Source organism: Mustelus asterias, chromosome 20 (assembly GCF_964213995.1).
Source record: "Mustelus asterias chromosome 20, sMusAst1.hap1.1, whole genome shotgun sequence".
Taxonomy (NCBI): Eukaryota; Metazoa; Chordata; class Chondrichthyes; order Carcharhiniformes; family Triakidae; genus Mustelus; species Mustelus asterias.
Genome location: NC_135820.1, coordinates 27,043,907 through 27,057,734, shown reverse-complemented (window position 1 = coordinate 27,057,734; position 13,828 = coordinate 27,043,907). Strand labels below are relative to the sequence as shown.

Below are 13,828 nucleotides of genomic sequence, written 5' to 3'. Positions count from 1 at the left end.
AGGGAGTCAGTGACACAGTGGGGCGCAGGGAGCCAGTGACACAGAGGGGCACAGGGTGCCAGTGACACTGAGGGGCGATGGGAGCCAGTGACACAGAGGGATGATGGGAGCCAGTGTCACAGAAGGACGATTGGAGCCAGTGACACAGAGGGACGATGGGAGCCAGTGACACAGAGGGACGATGGGAGCCAGTGACACAGAGGGACGATGGGAGCCAGTGACACAGAGGGGCAATGGGAGCCAGTGACACAGATGGATGATGGGAGCCAGTGACAAAGCGGGACGATGAGAACCAGCGACACACAGGGACGATGGGAGCCAGTGACACAGAGGGACGATGGGAGCCAGTGACACAGAGGGACGATGGGGGCCAGTGACACAGAGGGACGATGGGGGCCAGTGACACAGTGGGACGATGGGGGCCAGTGACACAGTGGGAGGATGGGGGCCAGTGACACAGAGGTACGATGGGAGCCAGTGACACAGAGGGACGATGGGAGCCAGTGACACAGAGCGACGATGGGAGCCAGTGACACAGAGGGACGTTGGGAGCCAGTGACACACAGGTACGATGGGAGCCAGTGACACAGAGGTACAATGGGAGCAGTGACACAGAGGAACAATGGGAGCCAGTGACACAGATGGGTGCAGGGAGCCAGTGACACAGAAGGGTGCAGGGAGCCAGTGACACAGAGGGGTGCAGGGAGCTAGTGACACAGAGGGGTGCAGGGAGGCAGTGACATAGAGGGGCACAGGGAGTCAGTGATACAGAGAGGCACAGGGAGCCAGTGACACAGTGGGGCAAAGGGAGCCAGTTACCCCGAGGGGCTCAGGGAGTCAGTGACACATGGTGGAGGGAGCCAGTGACACAGAGGGGTGTAGAGAGCCAGTGACACAGAGGGGCACAGGGAGCCAGTGACAGAGAGGGGCACAGGGAGCCAGTTACACAGAGGGGCGCAGTGAATCAGTGACACATGGGTGCAGGGAGCCAGTGACACAGAGGGGTATAGAGAGCCAGTGACACAGAAGAGTATAGGGAGCCAGTGATACAGAGGGGTATAACGGCGCCAGGAGCCAGTAATACAGAGGAGTGCAGGGAGTCAGTGACACAGTGGCATATAGGGAGCCAGTGACACAGTGGCATATAGGGAGCGAGAGATACAGAGGAGTATAGGGAGACAGTGATACAGAGGAGTATAGGGAGACAGTAATACATAGTGGGCAAGGGCACCAGTGATACAGAGGGATTTAGGGAGCCAGTGATACAGTGGGACGATGGGATCAGTGACACAGAGGGACAATGGGAGGAAGTGATATAGAGAGACGATGGGAGGGAGTGACACAGAGGGACGATGGAAGCCAGTGACACAGAGAGACGATGGGAGCCAGTGACACAGAGGGACGATGGGAGCCAGTGACACAGAGGGACGATGGGAGCCAGTGACACAGAGGGACGATGGGAGCCAGTGACACAGATGGACGATGGGAGCCAGTGACACAGATGGACGATGGGAGCCAGTGACACAGATGGACGATGGGAGCCAGTGACAAAGCGGGACGATGAGAACCAGCGACACACAGGGACGATGGGAGCCAGTGACACAGAGCGACGATGGGAGCCAGTGACACACAGGGACGATGGGAGCCAGTGACACAGAGCGACGATGGGAGCCAGTGACACAGAGCGACGATGGGAGCCAGTGACACAGAGCGACGATGGGAGCCAGTGACACAGAGCGACGATGGGAGCCAGTGACACAGAGCGACGATGGGAGCCAGTGACACAGAGCGACGATGGGAGCCAGTGACACAGAGCGACGATGGGAGCCAGTGACACAGAGCGACGATGGGAGCCAGTGACACAGAGCGACGATGGGAGCCAGTGACACAGAGCGACGATGGGAGCCAGTGACACAGAGCGACGATGGGAGCCAGTGACACAGAGCGACGATGGGAGCCAGTGACACAGAGCGACGATGGGAGCCAGTGACACAGAGCGACGATGGGAGCCAGTGACACAGAGCGACGATGGGAGCCAGTGACACAGAGCGACGATGGGAGCCAGTGACACAGAGCGATGATGGGAGCCAGTGACACAGAGCGACGATGGGAGCCAGTGACACAGAGCGACGATGGGAGCCAGTGACACAGAGCGACGATGGGAGCCAGTGACACAGAGCGACGATGGGAGCCAGTGACACAGAGCGACGATGGGAGCCAGTGACACAGAGCGACGATGGGAGCCAGTGACACAGAGCGACGATGGGAGTCAGTGACACAGAACGACGATGGGAGCCAGTGACACAGAGCGACGATGGGAGCCAGTGACACAGAGCGACGATGGGAGCCAGTGACACAGAGCGACGATGGGAGCCAGTGACACAGAGCGACGATGGGAGCCAGTGACACAGAGCGACGATGGGAGCCAGTGACACAGAGCGACGATGGGAGCCAGTGACACAGAGCGATGATGGGAGCCAGTGACACAGAGGGACGTTGGGAGCCAGTGACACACAGGTACGATGGGAGCCAGTGACACAGAGGTACAATGGGAGCAGTGACACAGAGGAACAATGGGAGCCAGTGACACAGATGGGTGCTGGGAGCCAGTGACACAGACGGGTGCAGGGAGCCAGTGACACAGAAGGGTGCAGGGAGCCAGTGACACAGAGGGGTGCAGGGAGCTAGTGACACAGAGGGGTGCAGGGAGGCAGTGACATAGAGGGGCACAGGGAGCCAGTGATACAGAGAGGCACAGGGAGCCAGTGACACAGTGGGGCAAAGGGAGCCAGTTACCCCGAGGGGCTCAGGGAGTCAGTGACACATGGTGGAGGGAGCCAGTGACACAGAGGGGTGCAGAGAGCCAGTGACACAGAGGGGCACAGGGAGCCAGTGACAGAGAGGGGCACAGGGAGCCAGTTACACAGAGGGGCGCAGTGAATCAGTGACACATGGGTGCAGGGAGCCAGTGACACAGAGGGGTATAGAGAGCCAGTGACACAGAAGAGTATAGGGAGCCAGTGATACAGAGGGGTATAACGGCGCCAGGAGCCAGTAATACAGAGGAGTGCAGGGAGTCAGTGACACAGTGGCATATAGGGAGCCAGTGACACAGTGGCATATAGGGAGCGAGAGATACAGAGGAGTATAGGGAGACAGTGATACAGAGGAGTATAGGGAGACAGTGATACATAGTGGGCTAGGGAACCAGTGATATAGAGGGATTTAGGGAGCCAGTGACACAGTGGGACGATGGGATCAGTGACACAGAGGGACAATGGGAGGAAGTGATATAGAGAGACGATGGGAGGGAGTGACACAGAGGGACGATGGAAGCCAGTGACACAGAGGGACGATGGGAGCCAGTGACACAGAGGGGCAATGGGAGCCAGTGACACAGATGGATGATGGGAGCCAGTGACACAGAGGGGCAATGGGAGCCAGTGACACAGATGGACGATGGAAGCCAGTGACACAGAGGGACGATGGGAGCCAGTGACACAGAGGGACGATGGGAGCCAGTGACACAGAGGGATGATGGGAGCCAGTGACACAGAGGGATGATGGGAGCCAGTGACACAGATGGACGATGGGAGCCAGTGACACAGATGGACGATGGGAGCCAGTGACACAGATGGATGATGGGAGCCAGTGACAAAGCGGGATGATGAGAACCAGCAACACACAGGGACGATGGGAGCCAGTGACACAGAGCGACGATGGGAGCCAGTGACACAGAGCGACGATGGGAGCCAGTGACACAGAGCGACGATGGGAGCCAGTGACACAGAGCGACGATGGGAGCCAGTGACACAGAGCGACGATGGGAGCCAGTGACACAGAGCGACGATGGGAGCCAGTGACACAGAGCGACGATGGGAGCCAGTGACACAGAGCGACGATGGGAGCCAGTGACACAGAGCGACGATGGGAGCCAGTGACACAGAGCGACGATGGGAGCCAGTGACACAGAGCGACGATGGGAGGCAGTGACACAGAGCGACAATGGGAGGCAGTGACACAGAGCGACGATGGGAGCCAGTGACACAGAGTGACGATGGGAGCCAGTGGCACAGCGACGATGGGAGCCAGTGACACAGAGCGACGATGGGAGCCAGTGACACAGAGCGACGATGGGAGCCAGTGACACAGAGCGACGATGGGAGCCTGTGACACAGAGCGACGATGGGAGCCTGTGACACAGAGCGACGATGGGAGCCAGTGACACAGAGCGACGATGGGAGCCTGTGACACAGAGCGACGATGGGAGCCAGTGACACAGAGCGACGATGGGAGCCAGTGACACAGAGTGACAATGGGAGCCAGTGACACAGAGCGACGATGGGAGCCAGTGACACAGAGCGACGATGGGAGCCAGTGACACAGAGCGACGATGGGAGCCAGTGACACAGAGCGACGATGGGAGCCAGTGACACAGAGCGACGATGGGAGCCAGTGACACAGAGCGACGATGGGAGTCAGTGACACAGAGCGATGATGGGAGCCAGTGACACAGAGCGACGATGGGAGCCAGTGACACAGAGCGACAATGGGAGCCAGTGACACAGAGGGACAATGGAACCAGAGACACAGAGGTACGATGGGAGCCAGTGACATAGAGGGAAAATGGGAGCCAGTGACACACTGGGACGATAGGAGCCAGTGACACAGAGCGACAATGGAAGCCAGTGACACAGCGGAACGATGGAAGCCAGTGACACAGAGGGACGATGGGAGCCAGTGACACAGAGGGACAATGGGAGCCAGTGACACAGAGGGACGATGGGAGCCAGTGACACAGAGGGACGATGGGAGCCAGTGACACAGAGGGACGATGGGAGCCAGTGACCCAGAGGGACGATGGGAGCCAGTGACCCAGAGGGGCAATGGGAGCCAGTGACACAGAGGGACGACGGGAGCTAGTGACACAGAGGGATGATGGGAGCCAGTGAAACAGAGGGATGATGGGAGCCTTTGACGCAGAGGGACGATGGGAGCCAGTGAAGCAGAGGGATGATCGACGCCAATGACACAGTGGGATGATGGGAGCCTTTGACGCAGAGGGATGATCGACGCCAATGACACAGTGGGATGATGGGAGCCTTTGACGCAGAGGGATGATCGACGCCAATGACACAGTGGGATGATGGGTGCCTTTGACGCAGAGGGATGATCGACGCCAATGACACAGTGGGATGATGGGAGCCTTTGACGCAGAGGGACGATGGGAACCAATGATACAGAGGGGCGCAGGGAGCCAGTGACACAGAGGGGTATAGAGAGCCAGTGACACAGAAGAGTATAGGGAGCCAGTGATACAGAGGCGCTTAGGGAGCCAGTGATACACAGGGGTTTAGGGAACCTGTGATACAGAGGGGTTTAGGGAGCCAGTGATACAGAGGGCTGCTGGGAACCAGTGATACAGAGGGGTGCTGGGAGCCAGTGATACAGAGGGGTGCTGGGAGCCAGTGATACAGAAGGGTGCTGGGAGCCACTGATACAGAAGAGTGGTTGGGAGCCAGTGATACAGAGCGGTGCTGGGAGCCAGTGATACAGAGGGTTGGTGAGAGCCAGTGATACAGAGGAGTGCTGGAAGCCAGTGATACAGAGGGGTGCTAGAAGCCACTGATACAGAGGGGTGCTGGGAGCCAGTGATACAGAGGGGTGCTGGGAGCCTCTGATACAGAGGGGTGCAGGGAGCCAGTGACACAGAGGGTTGCAGGGAGCCAGTGACACAGAGGGGTGCAGGGAGCCAGTGACACAGAGGGTTGCAGGGAGCCAGTGACACAGAGGGTTGCAGGGAGCCAGTGACACAGAGGGTTGCAGGGAGCCAGTGACACTAAGAACTACTAAGAAAGCGATAAAGAAAGGAAAGATAGATGATGAAACTAAACTAGCACAAAATATAAAAACTGATCATAAAAGTTTTTACAAATATATAAAAAGGAAAAGAGTAGCTAAAGTAAATGTTGGACCCTTAGAAGATGAGAAGGGGGATTTAATAATGGGAAACGAGGAAATGGCCGAGGCCTTAAACAAGTTTTTTGTGTCAGTCTTCACGGTAGAGGACACAAATAGCTTACCGAAAATTGACGGTCGTGGGACTGTCTTGGGTCAGGTCCTTAAAACGATCACTATTACTAAAGAGGTAGTGCTTGGTAGGCTAATGGGACTAAAGGTAGACAGGTCCCCGGGCCCGGATGGAATGCATCCCAGGGTACTGAAAGAAATGGCAGAAGTAATAGCAGATGCGTTGGTTGTAATTTATCAAAATTCGCTGGACTCTGGGGAGGTGCCGGCTGATTGGAAAACAGCTAATGTGACGCCACTGTTTAAAAAAGGAGGTAGACAAAAGGCGGGTAACTACAGGCTGGTTAGCTTAACGTCCGTAGTTGGTAAATTGCTGGAATCCACCATTAAGAACATAGAACATAGAACAGTACAGCACAGAACAGGCCCATCGGCCCACGATGTTGTGCCGAGCTTTATCTGAAACCAAGATCAAGCTATCCCATTCCCTATCATCCTGGTGTGCTCCATGTGCCTATCCAATAACCGCTTAAATGTTCCTAAAGTGTCTGACTCCACTATCACTGCAGGCAGTCCATTCCACACCCCAACCACTCTCTGCGTAAAGAACCTACCTCTGATATCCTTCCTATATCTCCCACCACGAACCCTGTAGTTATGCCCCCTTGTAATAGCTCCATCCACCTGAGGAAATAGTCTTTCAACGTTCATTCTATCTATCCCCTTCATCATTAAAGAAGAAATAGCAGGACACCTGGAAAAAAATGGTTCGATCAAGCAGACGCAGCATGGATTCATGAAGGGAAAGTCGTGTTTGACGAATTTACTGGATTTTTATGAAGATGTAACGAGTGCGATTGAAAGAGGGGAACCGGTGGATGTGGTGTTTTTGGATTTCCAGAAGGCATTCGATAAGGTGCCTCACAAAAGGTTGCTGCAGAAGATTAGGGTACACGGAGTTGGGGGTAAAATGTTGGCGTGGATTGAGGATTGGCTATCTAACAGGAAGCAGAGAGTTGGAATAAATGGGTGCTTTTCTGGTTGGCAGTTGGTGACTAGTGGCGTGCCGCAGGGATCAGTGCTGGGGCCTCAACTGTTTACCATATACATAGACGATCTGGAGGAGGGGACCAAGTGTAGGGTAACAAAGTTTGCGGATGATACAAAGATGAGTGGGAAAGTGAATTGCGTAGAGGATGTGGAAAGTCTGCAGAGAGATTTGGATAGGCTAAGTGAGTGGGCGAGGATCTGGCAGATGGAGTATAACGTTGACAAGTGTGAAGTTATCCACTTTGGAAGGAATAATAGTAAAATGGACTATTATTTAAATGGTGAAAAATTACAACATGCTACTGTGCAGAGGGACCTGGGGGTCCTTGTGCATGAATCGCAAAAACTCAGTTTGCAGGTGCAGCAGGTAATCAAGAAGGCAAATGGAATGTTGGCCTTTATCGCGAGAGGGATGGAGTATAAAAGCAGGGAGGTCTTGCTGCAATTGTACAAGGTACTGGTGAGGCCGCAACTAGAGTACTGTGTGCAATTTTGGTCCCCTTATTTGCGGAAGGATATCTTGGCCTTGGAGGGAGTACAGAGAAGGTTCACCAGGTTGATACCGGAGATGAGGGGTTAGCTTATGAGGAGAGATTGAGTAGATTGGGCCTGTACTCGTTGGAGTTTAGAAGACTGAGGGGAGATCTTATAGAGACATATAAGATAATGAAGGGGCTAGACAGGGTAGAGGCAGAGAGATTCTTTCCACTTAGAAAGGAAACAAGAACTAGAGGACTTAGCCTCAAAATAAGGGGGAGTCAGTTTAGAACAGAGTTGAGGAGGAACTTCTTCTCTCAGAGGGTAGTGAATCTCTGGAATTCTCTGCCCATTGAAGCAGTGGAGGCTTCCTCGTTGAATATGTTTAAGTCACAGGTAGATAGATTTCTGAACAATAAGGGAATTAAGGGTTATGGGGAGCGGGGGGGTAAGTGGAACGAAACCAATATCAGATCAGCCATGATCTTATTAAATGGCGGGGCAGGCTTGAGGGGCTAGATGGCCTACTCCTGCGTCTTATGTTCTCATGTTCTTATGACACAGATGGGTGCAGGGAGCCAGTGACACAGAGAGGTGCAGGGAGCCAGTGACACAGAGAGGTGCAGGGAGCCAGTGACACAGTGGGGTATAGGGAACCAGTGATACAGAGGAGTATAGGGAGCCAATGATACAGAGGGGTGCCAGGATCTGTGATATAGAGGGGTACAGGGAGCCAGTGAAACTGAGGGGTATAAAGAGCCAGTGATACCAAAGGGTATAGGGAGCCAGTGATACCGAGGGGTATAGGGAGCCAGTGATACCCAGGGGTGTACAGAGCTAGTGATAAAGAGGAGTATAGGAAGCTAGTGGAAGGGCACAGGCAGCCTGAGAGAAGTAGAATGACAAAAGGCAAGGCTGTAAGTGGGCAATGGATATGGCAGTCATGTTCTCACTTTGTTGCAAACTGCGGAGAAGGATATTTGAAAAATTAAGCCTCAGTGATAGAAATATTAATTCGAGTCATTACTCTGTTATTGTGGGGTTGTCTCGGGACACAGTGGTTTCTTACTTGAGAAGAGATCTTCCTGGTGCCAATAGTCTTTTCAATATATCTTCATTTTACATCGCACACTAGTTGCAAGGTTACAGATCATCAGGACATAGCTATAGCTCTTCTCTAAGGTGCTTCACACTTATAGAACATAGAACATTACAGCGCAGTACAGGCCCTTCGGCCCTCGATGTTGCGCCGACCAGTGGAACCAATCAAAAGCCCCTCTAATCTACACTATTCCAATATCATCCATATGTTTATCCAATAACGATTTGAATGCTCTTAATGTTGATGAGTCCACTACTGCTGCAGGCAGGGCATTCCACGCCCTTACTATTCTGAGTAAAGAACCTACCCCTAACATCTGTCCTATATCTCTCACCCCTCAATTTAAAGCTATGTCCCCTCATGCTAGCCATCACCATCCGAGGAAAAAGGCTCTCACTGTCCACCCTAGCTAATCCTCTGATCATCTTGTATGCCTCTATTAAGTCACCTCTTAACCTTCTTCTCTCTAATGAAAACAACAGGCCCCTCAGCCTTTCCTCATACGATTTTCCCACCATACCAGGCAACATCCTGGTAAATCTCCTCTGCACCCTTTCCAACACTTCCACATCTTTCCAATAATACGGCGACCAGAACTGTATGCAATACTCCAAATGCGGCCACACCAGAGTTTTGTACAGTTGCAGCATGACCTCCTGGCTCCAAAACTCAATCCCTCTATCAATAAAAGCTAACACACCGTACGCCTTCTTAACAACCCTATCAACCTGGATACCAACTTTCAGGGATCTATGCACATGGACACCCAGACCCCTCTGTTCAGCCACACTACCAAGTATCTTACCATTAGCCCAGTACTCTGTATTCCTGTTACTCCTTCCAAAGTGAATCACCTCACACTTTTCCGCATTAAACTCCATTTGCCACCTCTCAGCCCAGCTCGCAGCTTATCTATGTCCCTCTGTAACCTGCCACTTCCCTCCGCACTGTCTACAACTCCACCGACTTTCGTGTCATCCGCAAATTTACTAATCCGTCCTTCCACGCCCTCATCCAGGTCATTAATAAAAATGACAAACAGCAGTGGCCCCAAAACAGATCCTTGCGGTACACCGCTAGTAACTGAACTCCAGGATGAATATTTCCCATCAACCACCACCCTCTGTCTTCTTACAGCTAGCTAATTCCTGATCCATACCACTAAATCACCCTCAATCCCATGTGTCCGTATTTTCTGCAAAAGCTTACCATGGGGAACCTTATCAAACGCTTTGCTGAAATCCATATACACCACATCAACCGCTTTACCCTCATCCACCTCTTTGGACTCAATAAGGTCTGTGAGGCACGACCTACCCTTCACAAAACCGTGCTGACTATCCCTAATCAAATTATTCCTTTCTAGGTGATTATAAATCCTATCTCTTATAATCCTTTCCAATACTTTGCCCACAACAGAAGTAAGGCTCACCGGTCTATAACTACCAGGGTTGTCCCTACTCCCCTTCTTGAACAAGGGGACAACATTTGCTATCCTCCAGTCTTCTGGCACTGTTCCTGTAGACAATGACGACACAAAGATCAAAGCCAAAGGCTCTGCAATCTCCTCTCTAGCCTCCCAGAGAATCCTAGGATAAATCCCAGCTGGCCCAGGGGACTTATCTATTTTTACCCTTTCCAGAATTGCTAACACCTCCTCCTTATGAACATCAATCCCATCCAGTCCAACAGCCTGCATCTCAGTACTCCCCTCGACAAAACTGTCCTTCTCCAGTGTGCATACCGACGAAAAATATTCATTTAGTGCCTCTCCTATCTCTTCAGACTCCACGCACAACTTCCCACTCCTGTCCTTGACTGGCCCTAATCTTACCCTAGTCATTCTTTTATTCCTGACATACCTATAGAAAGCTTTAGGGTTTTCCTTGATCCTACCTGCCAAAGACTTCTCATGACCCCTCCTGACTCTTCTTAGCTCTTTCTTTAGGTCCTTCCTGGCTAACTTGTAACTCTCAAGCGCCCTAACTGAGCCTTCACGTCTCATCTTAACATAAGTCTCCTTCTTTCTCTTCACAAGAGATTCAACCTCTTTAGTAAACCACGGTTCCCTCACACGTCTGCTTCCTCCCTGCCTGACAGGTACATATTTATCAAGGACGCGTAGCAGCTGTTCCTTGAACAAGTTCCACATTACAATTGTGCCCATCCCCTGCAGTTTCCTTCCCCAACCTATGCCAGCTAAATCTCGCCTAATCGCATCATAATTTCCTTTCCCCCAGCTATAACTCTTGCCCTTTGGTATATACCTATCCCTTTCCATTGCTAAGGTAAACGTAATCGAATTGTGGTCACTGTCACCAAAGTGCTCACTTACCTCCAAATCTAACACCTGGCCTGGTTCATTACCCAGTACCAAATCCAATGTGGCCTTGCCTCTTGTTGGTCTATCTACATACTGCATCAGGAAGCCTTCCTGCACACATTGGACAAAAACCGACCCCTCTAAAGTACTCGAACTATAGCTTTTCCAGTCAATATTTGTAAAGTTAAAGTCCCAGTGAGTCTTCTCTGCCAGTTAAAGTCTTCTCTCAGTGAGTGGCAGCACTGTGACAGCTCTTTATGCACTTGTTCAGTAACATCATTTGAGTTAACCCTTTACCCTATTGTCAGCATTGACAGCAACATAGGGGCCAAGATTACAATGTTGCAAAAGTGAAAGGTCATCCTAGAGAATTACCATGGATGTGGCAAGAAACCAAAGTCCAGAATCAAGCTCTGCACATTTGGGGTCAGTCAGGAACAATAGAGAAGACTGATAGATTTGAAAGTATAACTCAGAGTGAATGGTTTCTTTCAGATTTGGACAAGACCAAGAATTGCCAACACTATCTGCAACATAATTTTATTAAAAGAAACTCAGCGACATCAAAATAAGTTCCATTTCTAAACCTAATATAAAATAGTAACGCACCAAAAAAGCTCAGTCCTTCAACACTTACAAAAGAAAAGTCCACAGAGACAGATTAATAGGCTTATTTATCCACACTTACCATATTCCAAGGCTTTCTGTGTTACTCTCACTTTCAATCCTGGGTTTGTACACAAGGTGTATGAAGAGAAGAGGAGGAAAGTGGCAGCAACAGTCCAGACCATCTTCACCGTCACCTGGACTCCTGTTTGATATGTGCTCATTGAGGCCGTCAGCGCTTTTCTGAACAAGACAGTATTGATAAGGAAGTAACAGGAACATGTTAGTTTCGCTTTTAGTCATTTGAGTGCTTGGTTCACTTTCTCGGCATGAATGCCTCCTGCTGAACTTCTGACTCCAGATTTTCTCCGTCTTTTACTTCCACCTCTGTAACATCTCCTCTCTCCACATGGTGATCACTGATACTTTACCACCTCTAGATTCACTTATTCCAACAATTTCTTGGCTGGTCTTTTATCCTCCACTCTTTATAAACTTTGGACTTGCCATTCACTCCTGCTCTCCCTCGTTGACCTAGATTGGCACCCACTCCCAGTGCCTCATTTACAATTTTAATTCCCAGCTTTGAATCCCTCCATGGCTTCCTCCCTCCGTAGTTTCAGTAACTGCTTAAAAACCCACAACACATCCCAGCCAACCCCCTCTCAAGTTCCTGTAACAGTTGCCTCTTGTGCAAACACACTCCCCTTGCCTTATAATTGATGTCATGCTTTAAGTTACCAAAGTGCCTTTTCACCCCCCACTTCCCATTTAAGACCTTCTTAAAACCCAACTATTTGAACAAGTTTCCCAGTTGCTCCTTCGTTGGCTCAGTATTTGCTTCTCTCATTCCTCTGTGGAGCTCCGAGGGTTTTCTTTCCTAAAACAAACGCATGTTGTTGTTACTGGTGAATGAGACACTCTTCTATTGCTTGGGGCTGCTTCAGCCTCAGTTGACTGAACCAGCCCTGTTTTTTCAAAGTGAACAGAGTCAACATTTCAAGTCGATGACTTTTCATCATGAAGGATCATCTAGACTCGAAACGTTAGCTCCATTCTCTCTCCATAGATGCTGTCAGACCTGCTGAGATTTTCCAGCATTTTCTGTTTTCGTTTCAGATTCCAGCATGTGCAGTAATTTGCTTTTATCTCAGCGTTTTTCTTGTTATTTTAAATTGAGAAACATAGCTGAATGACTAAAGTTAAAATGCATTAATCGCCAGGATTGTAAAGAGACAATAAGGTTTAATAGAGATACAGCAATTGGGTGATACCAAGGGTGGGTTTTCAACACTTGTAAAGGAGTGGGGGAAAAGGAGGAGAGTAACAATCTGGTGTTTGTGGGGAAGAATGAATGAATTAGAGGAGGGGGCAATGTCTTCATTCCATCAGATAAGATAAGGATGATGTTTGAGGGGAATAAAGTAGTTCAGAGAATCACTAATACAATCAAGAGAAGAAAGAGATTTGTAGACTGTTACCTGAACAAACTGGTTCTGTCACTGCCGGAGATGAATTAATGCAATAGTTCCTGGAGAAAGCAGCTTCCTCATTCCTTGTGACAGCCTCCCCCAGTCCTTTCTGAACAACACAGAGACTTTTGTCCAATTACTTTGTGTGTTTTCAGCTCACCTGCTTTACAGATCTAAGGAGGAGGTTGGAGGTAAAGGGCGTATAATAATGATCTTAGTGCTTAAATCAAATTTTTAAAAAATTGCTGAGTGACTGGATTGGGTGTGTGGTTTGTGAATTGCTGCCAATCCCACTTACACAAGGAAAGCACCAACATTATGCATTTATATGTCTATCTGAAACTTGTGCAAGCAAAGTGTCTCCCACCTTCACACCTCAGGATAAATCCTGGTTCTGTCTGGTCTTGTGTGTCACAGCCTCAGGTGGCAGATCCTCACAACACATCTCAGCTCTCATTCAATAGAAATTTGTCAAAAAGCAATGTTATGACGGGTAGAAATGATTGCAGTAACCGTAGCAATATTTCAAGGTGTAGGCTGTGTGGCTTTAAGCGAATGTTTTAATTACTGCTGTAATTGCTGGAAACCTCCAAAGTGTTATTTTGTTTTCTTAGTGAGGTGTGTGTGCTGTGAAGGGAAAAAGCAGTGTGAGCACAATAGAAAGCTGGACACAATATTAATGCTGCATACTCCTTATTGCTTTTTAATGCTTTCTTGTTTATATTAAAGAATTTGATTGGTGGTTTGGGATCACTGCTTCAAAAGTAT

General features: G+C 50.2%; 1 protein-coding gene across 3 annotated transcripts in view; it reads right to left on the bottom strand.

The window, feature by feature from the left end:
• The window catches only part of LOC144508278 (bactericidal permeability-increasing protein-like), a 28,347-nt gene extending 15,135 nt beyond the window's left edge, over positions 1–13,212 (bottom strand). The window contains exons 1-2 of one of the 3 annotated variants that reach the window (XM_078236094.1): positions 13,070–13,212; positions 11,671–11,831 (exon numbers count right to left, since the gene is read on the bottom strand). In XM_078236094.1, the coding sequence (XP_078092220.1) occupies positions 11,671–11,812 (142 nt within the window). In that variant the 5' untranslated portion in view covers positions 11,813–11,831; positions 13,070–13,212. Of the gene's footprint in view, positions 1–11,670; positions 11,911–11,944; positions 12,068–13,069 lie in introns of those variants that run through there. The other 2 variants (XM_078236095.1, XM_078236093.1) reach the window with 2 other exon arrangements.
• Between the last annotated feature and the right edge of the window lie 616 nt (positions 13,213–13,828).